The sequence below is a fragment of the Ictidomys tridecemlineatus genome, chromosome 6 (genome assembly GCF_052094955.1).
Source record: "Ictidomys tridecemlineatus isolate mIctTri1 chromosome 6, mIctTri1.hap1, whole genome shotgun sequence".
Taxonomy (NCBI): domain Eukaryota; kingdom Metazoa; phylum Chordata; class Mammalia; order Rodentia; family Sciuridae; genus Ictidomys; species Ictidomys tridecemlineatus.
This window is the reverse complement of record NC_135482.1, coordinates 18,051,326-18,071,911: the sequence shown is the minus strand read 5'-3', so window position 1 is coordinate 18,071,911 and position 20,586 is coordinate 18,051,326. Positions and strand designations below refer to the sequence as shown.

At 39.7% G+C, this 20,586-nt stretch overlaps 1 protein-coding gene across 4 annotated transcripts in view; it reads left to right on the top strand.

The window, feature by feature from the left end:
• The first annotated feature begins 3,562 nt into the window (after positions 1–3,562).
• Dram1 (DNA damage regulated autophagy modulator 1) overlaps positions 3,563–20,586 on the top strand; it is a 57,687-nt gene continuing 40,663 nt past the window's right edge. For all 4 annotated transcript variants that reach the window (XR_005731286.2, XR_013440363.1, XR_005731285.2 and 1 more), the window contains exons 1-2: positions 3,563–4,342; positions 19,471–19,538. Coding sequence is in view for 1 of the 4 variants with exons in the window: in XM_005322359.3 (XP_005322416.1) it covers positions 4,212–4,342; positions 19,471–19,538 (199 nt within the window). In the remaining 3 variants the exon portion in view is untranslated. The remainder of the gene's footprint in view (positions 4,343–19,470; positions 19,539–20,586) is intronic.

Genomic DNA, 20,586 nt, shown 5'->3' with positions numbered 1-20,586 from the left:
ATCACTTCCCAGTGTGTACAAGGCCCTGTGTTCAATTCCTAATACCCCTGCACTCCAAAATATAATATTATTTAGAAAAATGAATTTATGGCCGCATGCGTGCGGCCCAGGTTCAATCCTCAGCACCACATACAAACAAAGATGTTGAGTCTGCCGAAAACTAAAAAATAAATAAATATTTAAAAAAAAGAAAAATGAATTTATATTCAATTTTCTAGGAATGTGGCCCACCGTGCAATTAGGTACCTTGAGTTTAATTTATTTTGGGGGAGTATTGGGGATTGAACCCAGGGGCACTCAACCACTGAGTCACATCCCCAGCCCTATTTTTGTATTTTATTTAGAGACAGGGTCTCACTGAGTTGCTTAGTGCCTCGCTTTTGCTGAGGCTGGCTTTGAACAAGTATCTTGACTTTAGAGACATAAAGACAATATGATAAAATAGTTGTGGCTACTCATAAGAGAAAATTCTCAAATAACATTGGCTATGAGTAAATGCAAATTTATTTCTCTTTCACATAAAAGCCTAGAGAGAGAGATAACCCCAACTTCCCCAGCAACATATGTGTGCGTGTATGTGTACACACACATATGTATGCATGTATATAATAATTTCTTCAAATTGCATATATACATCCATGCATAAATACATATACCTACATAAAAATACAGAAATAAGAACCATGTACTGTTTAAGCAGTTTCCTTCTGTAATTCTGGAGTTTGAGGATTTACCATGGTTACGTACCTTGGAGCCCCAAAGACTAGAACTGGATTGAAAATTCTATACATCTATATGTTAGCTGCAGGAACTTCAGTCTGTTTCTACTCATAACAAAGGGAGAATAATACCTGAGTGCTGATATGAGGACCAGTTAGAGGGAAGCACACTGCCTTTGGATCACCCAAGGAAGACTGACTTTATCCTTATAAGGTCACTCCATCCAGATCTTGAAGTAGCATTCCTTTTTTTTTTTTTTTTTGCCAGGGAAAGTCAGGAATCAGGCCAAGAGAGAAGGTGACTTTTATTATATATTCTAAAGATACTCAGTCACATGCTTTTCCACATTTCCTCATTTCCTCCCCAGCCCCATAATACTGGGAATTGAACCAGTGGCCTTGCTCATGCTAGGCAAGTACTCTACCACTGAGCAACATCCCCACCCTGCCAATTTTTTTTTTTTTTTTTTTTGGAGACAGGGTCTTGCTAAGTTGGGCTGGCCTCAAACTTTTGATCCTCTTTCCTTGACCTCCCAAGTAGATGGGATTACTGGCATGCATCACTATGCCCAGCTTTCAGACTTCTGCATTTCTTAGTGTCATAAACTTTACTATTCCAGGAAGAAGGAAGGTCTTTCAAGATCTATAATATGGGAAACTTTTAGAAGGAAAAGTGGCACTGTGTCTTCTCAGGGCTGCTTGATACCATATACTAAGTATACATATATGATTGTAGTTATGTAGCTACATAGGGATCCAGCATGACATGACTGTCATGGTCGTAACTACCATTTTGCCTGTCAGGTGACCCCTAGCAGGAACAAAGTCTTTATGATGGTCAGCTCAGCATGCTAATAGTTTTGGGGAAAGCTCAGGTACACTCTGGTTATGGGCAACCTTTGTGTAGCAAAGCACATAAACCCTTTGCACCGGCATCAGGGTGCAGGGATTCTCCTTTGCTGTTGTCACCTAAGTCATGTTTCCATCCGTAAGCCCCTAACAAACTGCATTTTATGCAGTCTTGAATTTGTCTACATTTTTTTTTGCTCTCTTTGCACTTTCTGTCTTTTTTTTTTTTAAGAGAGAGTGAGGGGGGGGAGAGAGAGAGAGAGAGAGAGAGAGAGAGAGAGAGAGAGAGAGAGAGAGAGAGAATTTTTTTTAATATTTATTTTTTAGTTCTCGGTGGACACAACATCTTTTTGTTGGTATGTGGTGCTGAGGATTGAACCCGGGCCGCACACATGCCAGGCAAGCGTGCTACAGCTTGAGCCACATCCCCAGCCATGCACTTTCTGTCTTGATGGACAGTTCTCACACGCTGGGTTTCCCCGAAATAGCCCTATTCCAAATATATACATACATATATGTATATATTATATATGTGTTTATTTTAAATAACAAAATATTATTGCCACTCATATTTATGCTAAAAGTGATTAGTAATCAGGCATGGTAGCTATAATCCTAGCAATTAAGAAGCCTTGGCAAGATGATAAAAAGTTCAAGGCCAACCTCTATAATTTAGCAAAAAATTCCTATGTCAAAATAAAAAATAAAAAAACCTTGGGATATAGCTCAGTGGTAAAGCACCCCTAGGTTCAACCCCCAGCACCTGTCCTCAATGTGATTAGGTAAAACTATTTCCTAAATGAATTACTTATGTAACAGAAGGGCAAGATGATCAGGTGAATCCCTTATGATGTCATTATTCCTTTGCCGAGGAAGAGTGTTGTTTGGGTGAATCAATAGTAAAGCAGGAAAGAAGAAAAGGGAAGGTTGAATAGAGAAGATGATGAGAGAATAGAATTGTTTTCAGAACAGAGACCTGGGCAGAGATGTACACAGAACATCATGGATGACAGTTTTTGCAATTTTTAAAAAGACTTAATTTAAAGATTCTGCTTTATTCAGTGTGGTGGGTCTCTCAACTCCATTGTCACCTGATCTTCTGAAATACTAATGCATTCATGTTCCTATAATTTCCTTGCTATCTCCCTCAAAAAACAAAACAAAACAAAACCATAAAGCCAAGTTTCTGTGAGCTGGCCTCTTTTGCCCATTTCCTGCTTACACATATTTAGGTGCTTTCTTAGTCCCACAGAACAAGAACTTTTAGTCTATTTTCTCCTGTTATTTCTTTGGCATGGAATGCTCGTCTCTCTGTAGAATGCTATTTCTCTGATGTCATCTCCAGGAACTACCATCATATCCTTCATCTGAGTGCTGTTCTCTGGTCCCCAGTTCTATGCATATCTCTATTTTATTTTTGTATCCTATTCTATATAATTTCATGTTAGTGGATATATCTGTCTCCTATCCCCATAGTGCTATTTGGTCTTCTTAGCCTATTCCCTAGCACAACATGGCACCCAAGAAATGTTTATGTGGTTGAAATGAGCCCACATTTGGTTACCTCTGAGCCGATGACTTCTGCCACTTACATGGGGCTCAGAAACCCTTAAAATCAGCATGCTAACAAGTGCCTCCAGAGTATGAATACGTTTTGCAGAGTCTGAAGAGTATCAGGTCAACATTATTCATCTTGGGTTAAGGCTCCAAATCTGGACTAATCCAGATCCATGAGAGGAGAAAGGAAAAAAACCGAGGGAAAACAAATACTCTAAGTCGCTCTGGTGAGATGTGGACCAGTAGACGACACACCAGGCCGCCAGGCTGAGCCAGGGTAGGATCCCATGCTCCCTGCCACTGCTACCCACCCTATACGTGACCTTGGTTTTCAGGTGCACACCATCCACGTGGGTGTCACACCCGCGCCAGGTGGCCTGGGGAACGTCACCAAACATCTCTGACGGGATCCCTATAGCAGCAGCAGCAGTAGTAGCAGCAGCAGCAGCAGCAGTAGCAGCAGCGCGACCGGTTGGGGTGGGCGTCACCAAGCCATGGCCACCCTTTTCCCCGAGACAAAACCGCGGCGGAACCCCGGAGGGGAAGCCCTCGGGGTACCGGTGGGAAGTCCAGAGTCCCGGAAACCCCGAGGCAAGGAGGGGCGGGGAGGAATTAATCCATTTCTCCAGAGTTGCGCAAGAGCCCGGGCGGGCGGCTGGGGGTGGGACCACCAGGGCGGGCGTCCCAGCCAGCGTCCCGCGCTCACACCCACCCTGCGGCGTCCGAATCAAAAGTGAAAGGAGCCTGATCGACCCTGGAAAGGCGTCGGGGGGAGGTGGCCGCCTGTCTCCTAATCGCCGGGGCCCAGCAGCCGCTTTGTGACTTCACGCGTTTCGCAACAAGCCCGGGCCACCCGCGCCCCACCCACCCCGGCCCGGCGGCCTTGCAGCCTGCCACCTCTCTTGGCTCTTCGCGCTTCTCTCCCTCCCCGGCCTGCCCAGGCCTTCCCGGAGCCTCGGGTCCCGCCACGAGACGTGGCCGCAGTCTAGCTGATTGGCAAGTGCGCGGCCGCCGCCTCCACGCAGCCCGGAGCAACCCGGCGTCGCGTCCCGCTGAGCGCTGCGCCCCCTCGGCGGCCGCGGCGCGATGCTGTGCTTTCTGAAGGGGATGGCCTTCGTCCCCTTCCTCCTGGTGACCTGGTCGTCCGCCGCCTTCATCATCTCCTACGTGGTCGCTGTGCTCTCCGGGCACGTCAACCCCTTTCTCCCCTACATCAGGTGAGGAGCAGGGTGGACGACAGCGGTCAGGGAGCAGACAGAGGGAGCCCAGGGCAGCGCTGCTGGTGGGGAGGGAAGACGGCCAGTCCACACCCAGCTGGGGGCATCTTGAGGTCGATGTAAACCAGAAGGTGGCAACTCCGGCAATGCCTAGGGAGGCAGGGGTGCTGCGCTGAGCGGTCTGTCTGTACCCTGAGCACTGAACACAGTGGCATCAAGATGGGGGTTCAGGACCGAACAGACCGTAGAACTTTTAGTTGGGGTAAGGAACGGAATTGTGATAAAAGGCTTCTCTGGTGAGACTGAACGAAAGATAGGTCTTGACTGATGTGTCCTTTATTTTAAAAGGTAGATCCAGGTGTGTGCTAAGCAGCACGTGTATTTCTCTTCTGCTTGCGGACATCTCTCGAAATGGATATCTAGCCTCCTTTTCCATGCCCCTCCCCCTAAAAAACTGGAGGTTTAAATAAAGATAATGAAACATCAGTATGACACTGATGTCAATCCGTGCTAATAAATGAATAGAAGAAACAATTCACATCCAGATCCGTGCCCTGCCCACAGCCACAAGATGCTGACTCCAGATCCCTGGGAGTCTGGTTTAAGTTCCCTTGGGAATTTAAGCCTAACTCTGGTTTAAGACTCCTCTGGACACTGGACGACCAAAGTTAAAGCCCGCAAATTGTCAACTCTTAACATCGCTTGCATTATTTTGCCATTTTATTTTTCCTGTATTTTGGCTTCCACCTTTTCTGAGGATCAGTGCCAGGGAGAGTGGCTTGGTCCTCTTTTTTATGTATTTATTTATTTATTTGAGAGAGAGAGAGGGAGAGAGAGAGAGAGAGAGAGAGAGAGAGAGAGAGAGAGAGAGAGAGAGAGAGAGAGAGAGAGAGAGAGAATTATTTATTTAGTTAGTTTTCGGCAGACACAACATCTTTGTTGGTATGCGGTGCTGAGGATTGAACCTGGGCCGCATGCATGCCAGTCGAGTGCGCTACTGCTTGAGCCACATCCCCAGCCCCGCTTGGTCCTCTTTATATGGCTTGGAGCTCTGTACCTGAAAGAGTAGGCATTCCTTAACCATTAATGATTCATCCTTATTTAAGTGGTGTGACCCCACTGGATCTGCGTTGATTAGTGAAGGGAAAATAAATTTGAGGACAGCCAAGATCTTATTATTACTTTAGGATAGAGAGGGCCTCTCCTTCTTTGTATCTTTTCTGTCTGGTAAACAATATTCTATGTGTTTTTTTGTTTGGTTGATTTTTTGTTTTGTTTTTGTTTTTATGGAGAGGAAGGGGAGACAGGTAAGACAAGAGAGGACTAGGGTCTAAAGAAAGATGCAAGGAATATACAGACAGGTAGAATGGTGCACAGCAGCAAATCTCTAGGGTTGGTCATTGCAAGAAGAAATGTTCTAAAGATTTGGAGACCCCCCCCCCAAGCTAGTCTTGTGCCCTGGAAGAAATCTGGGCTGGATTTTTCATGGCACCTCTCAATCCCAAGTGTTACCATCTCCCTTCTCTCATTTCTAAGACAGAATAGATTCCCTTCAACTTGCAAAAAAAAAATGAAGAGCTGTTAAAATAGCTGTGTTTGTCCTGAGTCTGAATATGAATAATATGATATGCGCATGGGCCTGGCCATGTGTAGTTATGACTAACATCGCCTCAAGGTAAACTCGGGGACAATCAGAAATGAGGAAATAAGGTGACAAAGTGAAATATTTGTGAGATGCTCATTCCAACTAAGGGGTTTAAAATTTAACAAGGAAAAAGGCCTACAGGAAAAGCAGAATTTTAGGAGAAAAAGGCAAGAGATGGTCCCCTTACTGCCAGGAGCCATCAGCCAACAACAAAGTGTACCAACTATGCCCATGTCTGTCTGGGGAGTTTGGGTTGTTTGCTGTCTGCTTATGTGAGCAGCTGGAGCATTGGCTTGCCCTGCCCCTTCTGGAAAACTTAATTGAAACAAGGACAAAATGCAGATAGGAACCAGACATCAAGAAACCATGGTGTAACATATTTGTTCACCAACCCAGAATTTTTTTTTTTACCTTATCTCTTCTCCCTAAACCCCAGGACCCCCTCAGCTCTCTCCCAACCTTCCTTATCTGTTATCACTGATCTTATGGCTTCTTCCTCCTCCTTTCCTCTACCCCCACTCCTTATACTTCCATCCAACCATGCTTTGCATTGGCTGACTGCCAGAATGTTCTTACTCCACATAGTGCCAGGCATTGTCCTTTACCTCCTCCTTTGTTCACATATTATCATCTTAGTGAGATCTGTTCTGATCACCCTGTTTAAAATTGCACCCTACATTCCTGATCCCCCATATGGTCTTATTTTTCACCATAGCCCCTATCACCTGCTAAGAAATTATGTGCTTTAACTTATTTATTGTGTTTATTATCTGCCTTTCCTCACCAGGATGTAAGATCCTTGAAAAGATCCTCAATATGTGTGAAGTTACATTTCTTGAGCTCTCTACTCATCCTTGGTCAGTGCAGATCCCTGGGAAGCTCAATAAAGCCATTCAGTTTGGTGGTTGGTCAGAGATTAGAGGTTCTCAGGGGGAGTCCCCTTTCCCATGCTAAAATTGTTCAGCCAAACCCATGCTCTGATGTTTTTAGCATACTCTAACACTTTAAATAAGAATAAAAACCACAAGAAGAGGGACTGGGGATGTAACTCAGTGATAGAACGCTTGCCCAGCATGTGTGAGGCACGGAGTTTGATTCTCAGCCCCACATGTAAATAATAAAGATCCCATTGACAACTAAATATAATATATTTTTTAAAAAGCACAAGAAGATCTCTTTCCAGAATGACATTCAAAGTCAGCTTCCTTATCAGGTATTTTTCTCCGAATAACATTTTCTCCGAATTTCAGTACATTGGATGAATCGGCAATGTACTGATTTTTGACACAGACAGATGTTCAATTTCATGAAAAGAAACAAAAAATTCAAATTGAAACTCATTGAAGCCTTTTTTTCACCAACTGGACTGGCAGAAAATGCAAATGTCTGACAACACTACTGGTGAGACTTTGGGAAAACAAGACTATCTCTTATATTGCTTGTGGGTATGTAAATTGATTTTAATCTCTGTAGAGGGACTTTAGCAAAAATCTATGGAAATGATATATACATACACATCCTTTGATGCAACAGCCCCTCTTTTGGAAATTTATCCTGCAGGGATACCTGCGCATCTGAAGAATGGCATTTCTACAAGGTTGTTCACAACACTGATTACATTTATTTATTTTTTAATTTATTTTTACAGGGCTGGGGATTAAACCTAGGGCCTCATGCATGCTAGGCAAGTGCTCTGCCACTGGGCTACACACTCAGTCCAACACTGCTTTTAATAATGACAGACTGGAAGCCATGCAAATGTCCATAATAGAGAACTGACTAAATAAATACAGATTATCCAAAAATTACAATACCTCAAGTGAAATCTCTTGCTATTTAGCAGATTCACTTTAAATTTATGTGCTGATATGAAAAAAAAAAATCTCCAAGATATAATCGAAAATGGAAAGAAGTCAGATGCAGAACAAAATATTCTACCATTAGTCAGGAAAAAGGGGAAGAAAAATAATGTGTGTGTGTGTGTGTGTGTGTGTGTGTGTGTGTTAGCTTGTATAAAGAGACTGATAAGGACTGGGGTTGTAGCTCAGCAGTAGAGTGCATGCTTATCATGTACCAGGCCCTGGGTTTAATCCCTAGTACCAAAAATTAAAAAATAAAGAGACTAATAAAAGTGGTTTACTTGTGTGTGATGGAAGGTAGAAAAGATCAGTAAGATATTGTAAGGTGATTATAAGGCTTTTCCCACCATCTCTTTGGGTAAATATTCATTTTTCAGTCAAATGGATAGGTTTCCTATCAGAAAATTAAAAACACGGGATTCATGGGGCTGGGGATGTGGCTCAAGCGGTAGCGCGCTTGCCTGGCATGCGTGCGGCCCGGGTTCGATCCTCAGCACCACATACAAACAAAGATGTTGTGTCTGCCGAAAACTAAAAAAAAAAAAAATTAATTTTTAATAACCAAATCCTCTGTAAACAAATCCCTTGGGCTATCTAGTATCAACTCACCAATTTCCTGCTGGTAGACCACTCTGTTATCTTCTTTGCCCCATTTCTCTTTCTGTGACCCTTTATTCTTAAAGTTTTGCCACTTCTAGATCCTAGCTTTACTTTTTATTAGTACTTGTCTCCTTTCTTCTGCAAGTATGGTTTTGCTGGATGATTGTGGTCTGTTGGTGTTGTTCTTCCTCTTGACCACAATCTTTGCTCAGTAATTGATAGAAGAAAACTGGGCCACTTAAAATTAAGCCGTTTTAAAGAAGGACCAAAATTACATGGTAGATGAAGGAAAAGAGGTCAGGCCTTTGACTTCAAAACAGAAACTAGAAATGAGGAAAACAACTTTATAAATTAGTATTTTGTTAACGATCACATAATGTATCATTACAATTTTGCACTAATTCTAATAATTTTTTTAAGGGAATGATGAACAAATTTTTCATTATTGTTTAAGGATTGCATGATATAAAGTCCTTTTTTGGCATTTGGCTTTTGAAGGGGGGATAAGAAGTTGTTCATTTTTTGCAAAAATATTTGAAGACTTCAGCTTTTTTCAATAGCCATCCTTAATCTAATTCTTAAGGATATTGCATATTGTTTGTCATGAAAAATATGGTTCAAGAGGGTAGAAATTTGGAGTATACTCTTGGATCTCCTGTGTTGACATATGTAGTTTCTGACGTATGGTAGCTACATAGTGAATATTGGTTGAATGTTGATCAACATAGGCCTGCTTTATTAATCTGGTCAGTTTCCTCCTCTTCAATTGTTAGCTGATTCTGTTGATTTGGTTGTGATTCCAGTCCTCCTCCCATATCACTTTGCTGACTTCTGAAATCTTTCATGTTTTATGAGATTTTCAGTCTCATTTTGCAGTCTTTTCATATCATTGAATATTTACAAAATTGATATTCACTCCCAGAGGGAACATAATGTAAAGGTTAGGAGCAAGAGCTTTGAAGAAGACATTGGTTAGAATATAGCTCCAGCTGGTGCTCCAGCCGCAGAAAGTAAGACAAGTGACTTAACTTCTCCAACAGGAGAAATTACTTGACTTCTCCATAGATTAATAACAGCACCTAATAATAAATTCATGTATGAACTTAAAACTCATTAACATAATAAATTCTCTATTAGTATTATCACTTTGATTGTAACTGTGTGATTTAATCCACAGCAACTATTGATCCCTCAATGCAGAAAGAGAATTATAATTTATGAAAAAATTCAGTGGAATAATACTTAGGGAAGACTCAAAAGAAACAAGTTGTCTTCAAATTATAGTTGGTCTATTTAGTAGTGGATCTGACAAAAGCAAATATTCAGAAAAATTGATTAAAACAAACTAGGAGGATCCTTCATTTAAGTTGCTGCAAGAGTATCTTTAATAATTCCCTCCACTTTAAAGAAAACAAATCTGGAAATGATATGATTCCAAGAAGAGAGGTGGTTTATATACCAGGAAGACAGCTTTTTTTGACAGCTTTGCTTTTTATTAGTACTTGTCTCCCTTCTTCTGCAAGTACAAGTGGCAAACTTTAAGAGTAAGAGTCACAGAACATTGAGGATGAAAGAGACACAGGGCAAAGAAGTCAGCAGAGTGATCTACCGGCAGGAAATTGCTAAGTTGATACCAGATAGCCTAAGGGATTTGGTTACAGAGGATTTGGTTATTAATTATTAGAATTAGTGCATAATTGTGATTGTACATTATGTGATCGTTAACAAAATACTAATTTATATACCTGTGCTCTTGTAATGGCCTTGGACCACATCAACTGGTGAAAAAAATGAATGTACATTTACATGCTTTAAGTTAAAACATTTGTGCTATATTAGTATCCATATAATTTTTGATGACTTCTGCTTAAAAACAACTTTTTGATGACTGAGATTATACCGAATTTCTGGGAGTGGTGATTGTTGCTTTCCTCTGTAACTGTCACAGTGGAGAATAAATATTCAGAATAGTGAGGTCACTGTGCCTAAAATCACTATTCTGACATGTGTTAATGACATCTTCAATCTTTATTGTGACTATTACTTCATAGTATATCTACACCACACAGTCATAAGGACAAAAATGTGGACATGTCATTTGAAACTTTTAGTTAGAAAAGTATCATCCTTGGAAATCACAATTTATAATTGATTTTTTTCAAAAATGAAAAAAAAGAAAAAAACAGAAGATAAAAAAAATCCCCCATATCTAAATAACAACCAGAGCAAAACTGTTGTGCCTTGTATTTATCTTTGATTCCAATCTTGGTAGTTGTTTAAAGAAAAATAATAAAATAATTTAGATTTGTTTTATTGGTTCAGAATATGTGGGGAATTGTAGAGTTTCTCTTTTTATCATTTTGTATGTCTTTCGTTAATATTTGTCATGCCTTATCTAAAACTAAGTCTCAAACTGGAATGCCTTGGAGAACAGATACTTCTATAGAGGTCCTTTGGCCTAAATAATTAAGCATTTATATTAAGTTTTACTTTGGTATCTAATCAGATTCTTAATCATAGCCCATAAGAAGTAATGTGACTTTAATTCTGGACTTTGTTGATGTGCTCTAGTGTCTGCAATTTTTTTTCTTTAAATCATAGCCTTATGGTAAATTTTAAAAATCATTACCCAAATTAGTTAATTATAATGAAAACAAGAAAATTAGAGGCCAAGGGCATAGCTCAGTGGTACAGCATATGCTTAGCATGCAAGAGGCCCTGGGTTCAATCTCCAGTAATAAATTTAAAAATAAAGAAAGAAAATTGAGGATCACTAGTTTTTTCAGCCTGAAAATTAATTGTGGTGGAAGTAGTAGTGTTGCCTCTGAGCCAATCATGAACGTATAACTTCTTCTGTTGGATTTAAATTTTCCGCTCATTTGAGTGCATCAAATTCTCCTTCCCATTGAATTCAATTAAACTTTGAGAATTTTAAAATGTTATTCATATTCATGACTAATCCAGGACTGACAACTTTCAAACAGAAGCACTTCATCTCAACTGAGAGAGAGAGAGATAAAGAGAGAGAGAGAGAGAGAGAGAGAGAGAGAGAGAGAGAGAGAGAGAGAGAGAGAGATCCATTAAAGTCCTCTTTACTTCACAATAACTGAATAATTGCATCTCAGTCCATCAAGAGCATGCACTAAAGAGTTACTGTAAGCCAAGGACCCCTTAATAATGGCTCCAGCAGTAACAAGCTGCTATGAACCTGATTGTAGATACACAATACTGTAATCACACACAGAAATACAATATGCTTAAAGAAGTATAATATATATAGTTCAGCAGAAAAGAGTTCCTAAGTTATGTCCACTGACATTACTTGTCCATGCACATCCTGGCTTCCATCCACTATCTTTGTGACCTTGGGCAAGTTATTTTTCTAACACTGATTTCTTAATCTTTAAGGTGGCAATGCTAAGTATTTTATGATGTTGTGAAGATTAGCTAAGAGATGTGCCTGGCAGAGTGTAAGTGCTGAAAAAAGGTCTGTTTCTATTTTTTCATTTGGTACTCTGGAACCTGTATAGTCCAAGGGAGGACTAGTTTCTAGAGATTCCATTCAAAGGCTTCTAAAACCTGATCACTTTCTCCTTCCATCTTTATTAGCCACACTAGTCTAAGCCACTGTCATCTCTTGACAAACTACTGAAACTAGTTTCTTAACGGTCTTCCTGGCCCAGCTTGCCAATCTATATTCTTTTCACAATATCCTTTAAAAATGTCAATCAACTTTACGTCACTTTGATGCTTTCAGCCCCTAACAGCTTCCCATCATGCTCAGAAGAGCATCGGGACTCCTTACTGTGACCTTTCCTCTGCAGGACCTCAGATACAACCTTCCTCCTCCCTCACTCCCTTGCAGCCACACCCACTTCCTTGCAGTTTCCTTAACACATTGCCACCTCAAGGCCTGTATGCTTGGTTGTTGCCTGTGGTCAGCAAATTTCCTGGCTCCAATATTCTAATGCTCACACGCTTCATTCAGGTCTCCATGAAGGTCATTTTTGGGAATTACCCTGTCTCAAAAGGTAGATCCCTTATCAGTCTCTGTTCTAGTATCTATTCTTCCCTCTTCACAGCACTCAACACCCCTACATCATAGGGTTTGCTTGTTTGAAATGGGGGTCTCTGTGTTGCCCAGGCTAGCCTCAAACTCCCTAGCTCAAACAATCTTCCTGCCTTAGCTTTCAAAATAGCTGGAACTGGGGCAAGCACCACTGTGCCAGGGCTAGATTATTGGTTTTTATTGCTGGTGTTCTCCCCACAATAATATAAATTACACCAAGGAAGAGTTTTTCCGTTTTATTTACCTCTGTATTCATTCACCATGTCTACAAAATTACCTGTCATACAGAAGACAATCTGTAATTACATGTTGAATCAATGAACCTGTGAATTTTTTTTTGTTGTTAAGTACCAAGCTTTATGAAGGTAGTAAACTTTGTTTTCATCTTGATATCCGTGTCACCTAGCACAGTTCCCGACATGTAAGAGAAGCTGGATGATTTTTTTTTTAAGTTTTATTGTATGAGTGAAAACAAGGAGAGAAGCCAAACTCCTTAGTTCAAGAAAAGAGCAAGTTGTTTGTGAGTAGGAAATTCTTTCTGAGTTTAAAAATAGTTGATATAGCTGCAGGGTATCTCCCATCCTAAAATAGTCATTACCAACTAAAGCTGTCATAAATTTATCACTAGTAATCAGCCATGTCTCATAAAATGTAATATGACTTTTTATTACCATACTCATTCCTTTGGTATATTTAAATATTGAGAAGATAAAGAAATTAATGATGTTTTAGTGATTGCATTTAATTACTGATGCATTTAATTTTCTAGGTTCTAAATCTTGCTCAATCTTTCAAGCAGTGGACCTAGGAATTTTAGAACATTCTAGTAAACTTCAGTCTGAAGATACAAAGAATGTGGCAGTTTGTCAGTATCTAAATCCTCCCAATAAGCCTACATTTCAATTTCTCCAGATTTTTCAGTAATAGAATCACATGTATCTAATGATTAAAAGAATAGCAGTTGTGGCTGGGTGAGGTGGCACACATCTGTAATCTTAATAACTCGGGAGGCTGAGGTAGGGGGGATCAAAAGTTCAAGGCCAGCCTCAGCAATTTAGCAAGGCCCTAAGCAACCTAGCAAGACCCTGTCTCAAAATAAAAAATAAAAACTGTTGGGGATGCGGCTCAGCAATAAAGCACCCCTGGGTTAAATCCCTAGTACGAAACCAAACCAAACCAAACACTCTAGCTGTTGTCCAAGCTTGGGAAAGTTCTGTACTATCAGGTATTTTTCTTTGTTCTATTGTGCTCACTCCTTTGAGCATTAAGTAATAATGTACTACTGCTTTGACATCATAAATTAGTTTGGAGAAGGATCTTACATGAATTACTTGTAATTTTCCACAGTTGGCTTACCTTGTGGAAATGTAAATACAGGAAATGTAGACATAAATTGATTTCCCAGGCACAACGTATCCTGAAACAACTGTGTACACATACCAGCCTCAACAGCTTCTAAAAAGTACAGGCAAAGGAATAATTGCTCTCCTCATCCCTGGTTCAGTTTCAGAAGCTCCTCCTTAAAAAGGCAGCCAGCCAGGTGGTTGGTGGGACTGGGGCAGAGCAAACCACACTGCTGCAACCACGGGATACAGAACAGTGTGTGGGAGCTGGGTGGAGTGGCTACTTCTGCCAGCTTGGGAAGCAACTGGTTTCGCCTTTCACTTTTTCTCCAATTTCCTAAATCAAGCACCCAGGTACAGCTAAGCAATCCAATACAGTAGTTCCTTGGTATCTATCGGGGATTGGGTCCAGGACTCACTCTGGATACCAGATTTGGAGAATACCGTAATCTGTGGTCGCTCAAGTCCCTTGTATAAAATGATGGGTTATTTACACATAACATGCACAATCCTCTAGTACACTTTAAATCATCTCTGGTTTACTCATTACCCCTGGAACATTGTATATGCTGTGTAAGTAGTTGTTATGCTGTAGCTTTCAGGAAATAACAACAAGGAAAAAAGTTTGTACATGTCCAGTACAAATGCAATTAAAAATATTTTGGGTTGGTCAAATCTACAGATAACAGAACCCGCAGATACGATGGGCTGACTGTACTACAGTTCTGCCTTCACATGATGGCATCATTAGCTTGAGCTTTAAAAAGTAAAAATGAGGCAACCCACAGGATCTCTTGGTTACCTGCTTGGTGTTATGCTTATTTGGATTCCAACATTAGCAGAAGATGTGACTCAGTGTTTACTAATTAGGTAATATATAAGATCAGAAACCAACTTATAAGAACATTTTTCAGTAAGAGTTAAGAGCCCTACCATTTTTATTAATGGCAATGGACAACTAATACTGTTTTTAAGTGTTCTTAGATACTTAGGCGCGGTGGTGCACGCCTGTCATTCCAGCTGCTCAGGAGGCTGAAGCAGAAGGATCCCAAGTTCAAAGCCAGCCTGAGCAACTTAACTCAAAAATTAAAAAAAAAAAAAAATGAAGGCTAGGGATGTGGCTCAGTGGTTAAGTATCCCTGGGTTTATATCCCAGCAACCCCTCCACCAAAAAAAAAAAAAGTTCTTAAAAGTATCCACATTTCACTTGTTGCTTGGAAAATTTCAATGAAATATTCTGGAGCAAAATTTCAGCTAATGTAATTAGGGACCGTTTTGTTATTTAGTGGAAATAAACCCCAAACTTTCACCATTCTTACCTGATAGATTTGGGAATTTGTTTTGTTTGTTTGTTTGTTTTTTAAAAGAGAGAGTGAGAGAGGAGAGAGAGAGAGAGAGAGAATTTTTTTTTAATATTTATTTTTTAGTTCTCGGCAGACACAACATCTTTGTTGGTATGTGGTGCTGAGGATCAAACCCGGGCCGCACGCATGCCAGGCGAGCGCGCTACCACTTGAGCCACATCCCCAGCCCAGATTTGGGAATTTGTGATTCATATTTGCCTAACAATATTTTGTTGATGAATAATGATGGTATCTAACATGATTTGTTGACAAATGAATTCATTTTATAGGGATTTGCACAGCCAAGTCAAAAATTTTGAAAAGATGGCTGTTTAACCATACAGCTGTTCATGAATTCAGTGCATGAGTATTTCCACCAATTCTTGTTATATTGACATTGCCTATGTTGGGTGCAAAGGTATAAGAATGTGAGCCCATTGGTACTCATGCATTGATAGTGGATATTATGGACTTAGTGATGCTGAAAAAAAATCAGATTTACCATGCTAATGTTTGTAAAAGAGGACTTACAATTATATTATGGTACTTGAGAAGGTGTAAATTCTTGCCTGGTTTATTTCTTCCTGCTATACAGCAAAGACATAATGATCCCTTTTCATTACTACAATGGTTCATTCCCAAGTTGTGCTGGAATCAGCTGATATTTACTCCAGGAAGACAATGGTGTGCATCTATTTCTATATGTTCAGTGACCTGCATTTTGGGAACCCACATTTTGACATGTTGGGTATATTTTCACCATGCAATTGGAAATGCTAACAAATCAGACACCCTTCAGAGCTAGCTGATAAACATTCGCCAGCACATCAGTGTTTGTTCTGTGCCACCACTCGCTCTAACGGCTTTGTTGCTTCACTGCCATTGGAGGCAAAGGAGTCAGGAATAGAGGCTGGGGAGACAGGAGTTAGACATTTGAATTGGGATATAGATTCCTTTAAGTAGCTCGGTGACCTTGAACAAGTAACATAACCTTTAATACCCATTTTATTAGTAAAATGTAGTTGCTATAGGATCCCTATCAGGGTTATGAATATAAAATGATATCATGTATGATAAGCACATAACAGTGTCTGATACACACTTATTGTTCAGTAAGTGGTATACATTAGGTCAGTTTTTCCAGTACTAATATTCATTCAAACAATATATATATATATATAGAAAGGCTATTTACATTGTGCTTTGTGTCCTACATGGATTTATTCATTCCTTCCTTTATTTTTGGTGCTGGGGATAGACTCAGGGCCTCATTCACCTACCTGTCTTCCTAAGTATCCCATCATTCTTCCATTTCTCTTCCTTCACAAACAAACACAGAGTCTTCTTCCCAGCACATTGCTGTCTCTCTTCTGTCCCTGGCATGTGACTCTCTGAGGTGTGACAAATGTGTAGCAAGAACTCCAAGATGACTCAACCTGATAGCTGCTGCTTTTATGTGCCTTGAGGCCAAGAGAGAAAAGCTTGACTTCCCAGAGTTAATCATCTAGCAAAAGTGCGGCCCAGGGTCACAGCCCTGCACTGCATCTCCCTTCCTGGGTGCCCGCTTGGTACCATGCTCAGAAGGGCATTTCACCCATGTGGAACTTTCTCCTTCAAACTTCCTGTATTGTGAAAAATGAGGAAAAGTGGGAATGTCAGGTTCTTACAGGGACAGGTGGCACTGAGATTGAAATAATTATGAATAAAAGTATTTGATGTAAGGGCGGTGGCTATTGACCTCTTTATGCTCCTCTTTGAATGTTAAGTGTTCTGCACACACAAGCTTCTCTCGGAATTCTTCAGCTACTTTGAAGTGTGTCTTTTCAATGTGATTGGTTTTTCAACACATAAATTTTGGAGCTATTTTTATATGTGGAAACACTCAAAATGGGTACAAGTTGTTTCAAATTGAGAGCTCTTTTATCTTCAACTTTCCTTTGGAAAAGTTCCTTATGAGGAGCCTAAAAATGTAAAAATTTAAAATTTGGCAATAAGGAATAGAAAATAGAACATGTCAAATGCTATTACCCAAGTTATCTAATTAATCAAAAGACTGTACCTGAAAAAATATTTTATTTTTATTTTTATTTATTTTTATTTTTTTAAGAGAGAGGGAGAGAGAATTTCAATATTTTATTTTTTAGTTTTCAGCGGACACAACATCTTTGTTGGTATGTGGTGCTGAGGATCGAACCTGGGCCGAACGCATGCCAGGCGATCGAGCTACCGCTTGAGCCACATCCCCAGCCCCACAATATATTCTTAATATACCCCATTGTTTCAATAAAGCACTAGTTGTGATCACTAATATTGCCAAACTTTTCATCACTATGTCTTCAGAAGCATAAAATTTGTGCATAAACCCAGTCATTAAAAGATCAAAGTGTTTTTTTAAAGAGAGAGTGAGAGAGGAGAGAGAGAGAGAGAGAGAGAGAATTTTTAATATTTATTTTTTTTAGTTCTCGGCGGACACAACATCTTTGTTTGTGGTGCTGAAGATCGAACCCGGGCCGCACGCATGCCAGGCGTGCGCGCTACCACTTGAGCTACATCCCCAGCCGCTATCAAAGTGTTTTTGTATTTAATATCTCAATAGTAGAATATTCAGTTTTTATTTTCAATATAAAATTCAATTCTTTACAAAGAATGAATGCATATCAAGTGTATGAGTTTCCATCATTTGAGAAACTGCAACACCACTCACTTTAAGCATTTCCCCTAGCTTTTATGCTATGGAAAAAATGTGATCTCTCAATGATGAAAAAATAAATTTTAGGTTTCTCAGTGCTCAAATGAAAATACATTAAAACAAAATCAGTCCATACCCTCAGAATTCAATGTTGTTGAACATCCAAAAGAAACACAATATAAAATTTTTTAAGTTGTTCTGATTAGTTTTCCATGACAGCAGAATGCATTTCAAATCATTCTACACAGGGCTGGGGATGTGGCTCAAGCGGTAGCGCGCTTGCCTGGCATGCATGCGGCCCGGGTTTGATCCTCAGCACCACATACAAGCAACGATGTTGTGTCCGCCGAGAACTAAAAAAAATAAATATTAAAAATTCTCTCTATATCTCTCTCTCTCTCCTCTCTCACTCTCTCTTTGAAAAAAAATTAATTAAAAAAAAACTCTCTCTCTCTCTCAAAAAAAAAAAATCTTTCTACACAAATGGAGCACAACTTCTCATTCCTCTGGCTGTACATAATACAAAGTCACACCGCTCATGCAATCATACATGTACAAAGGATAATAATGTTTGTCTCATTCCACTGTCCTTCCTATTCTTATACCTCTCCCCTCTTCTCACTCCCCTCTGCCTAATCCAAAGTTTTTCCATTCTTCCTTATCCTCACTCCCCATTATGGATCAGCATGCACATATCAGAGAAAACACCTGGCTTTTGGTTTTTTGGGATTAGCTTACTTCACTTAGCATGATATTCTCCAACTCCATCCATTTATTTGCCAATGCCATAATTTCATTCTTCTTTAAGGCTGAGTAATATTTCATTGTGTATATATACCACATTTTCTTTATCCATTCATCTGTTGAAGGGCATTTAGGTTCCATAGTTCAGCTATTGTGAATTGAGCTGTTATAAACATTGATGTGGCTGTATCACTGTAGAATGCTGATTTTAAGTCCTTTGGGTATAAACTGAGGAGTGGAATAGCTGGGTCAAATGGTGGTTCCATTTGAAGTTTTCTAAGGAATCTCCATGCTGTTTTCCAGAGTGGTTGCACCAATTTGCATTTCCACCAGCAATGTATGTGTGTACTTTTCTCCCCACATCCTAGCCAACACTTATTGTTGCTTGTATTTTGATAATTGCCATTCTGTCTGGAGTGAGATGAAATCTTAGAATTGTTTTGATTTGCATTTCTCTAATTGCTAGAGATGTACAATTTTTTCATATATTTGTTGATTGATTATATATCTTTTCTGTGAAGTGTTCGTTCAGTTCATTTATTGATTGAGTTATTTGTGGATTTTTTTTTTTTGGTGTTAAGTTTTTTGAGTTCTTTATATATCCCGGAGATTAGTGCTTTATTTGATGTGCAGGTGGTACAGATTTTCTCCCAATTCTGTAGTCATTCTCTTCATGTTATTGGTTGTTTACTAAGAAGAATCTTTTTAGTTGGAATCCATCCCATTTATTGGTTCTTGATTTTTTTTTCTTGGAAACACAATACAAAATTTGCCTATTACATACCCAGAGGGCTGAACCAAACTTCTTTTTGATAATTTGCATATTTCTTTCCTAGTGATACAGGAACAACACCTCCAGAGAGTGGTATTTTTGGATTCATGATAAACTTCTCTGCATTTCTTGGTAAGTATACAATTATTATGAATAAGTTAAAAATTTACAATCTCGGGCTGGGGTTGTGGTTCAGAGGTAGAGCGTTTGCCTAGCATATGTGAGGCACTGGGTTTTCTCCTCAGCACCACATAAAAATAAATTAAAGATATTGTGTCCACCTACAACTAAAAAATAAATGTTTAAAAAAATGTTACAATTTTTCTATTTCTGGTGCATTACATTGCAGTGGGATTCATTATGCTATAATCATAAATGCACATAACAATTTGACCAGTCTCATTCCCCAATATCTTCCCTTTCCCTCCCCAATTTGTATATTTTTTTAAAAGTACAACCTTTGCAACTAGAATGTTGCCCTACATTGAGAAATTAAAACATGTAGAAATCCAAGATTATAACCTTGTTAGAGAATTATTCTTCACTTTATTTAGCAGTTTGACACAGGATTTGCTGTGGGTGGTTTTAAACCCCGAACTTCTGAGGTGGCTTTGAAATGCAACTTAGTTTTTAAAAACTGTGATGTATAGCCAAGATACTTCTATAAGCCAATGCAGAAAAGACTGTTTCTCCAAGTGTGCTCATGTGAAAGGCAACTTACATGAAAACCATCTGGGTGCTGGTTAGAGTGCTCCTCCCTGGCTGTACTACAGATGTACTCATTCAGAACCTTTTAGAATGGGCCCAAGAATATGTGATGTTAATGAGCACTCAGGGCTGGAGGTGTAGCTCAGTGGTAAAGCGCTTGCCAGCCATGCATGAGTTCCTGGGTTTCATCCTCAGTACCCCCAGCCCTCCCCTCTAAAAAACACTGTAGGGGACACTTGGATACTCACTAAAGTTTGAGAACCACTGACCTGTTAAAGAAATGAGAAAGGTGAAACAAGGAATAGTTTGTCTCCAACACAAGTATGATTTTTCTTTTCAGTTCCTCAAAACCACCTGAGATGCAATTGATGGGATACAATCCTGTTGTGAGTCAATTAATGTAATATCACAACTACTTTTTGATGTAAAACTCAGTGTACTATAGGGGGATCTGAGTATGTAGATGTAAGAT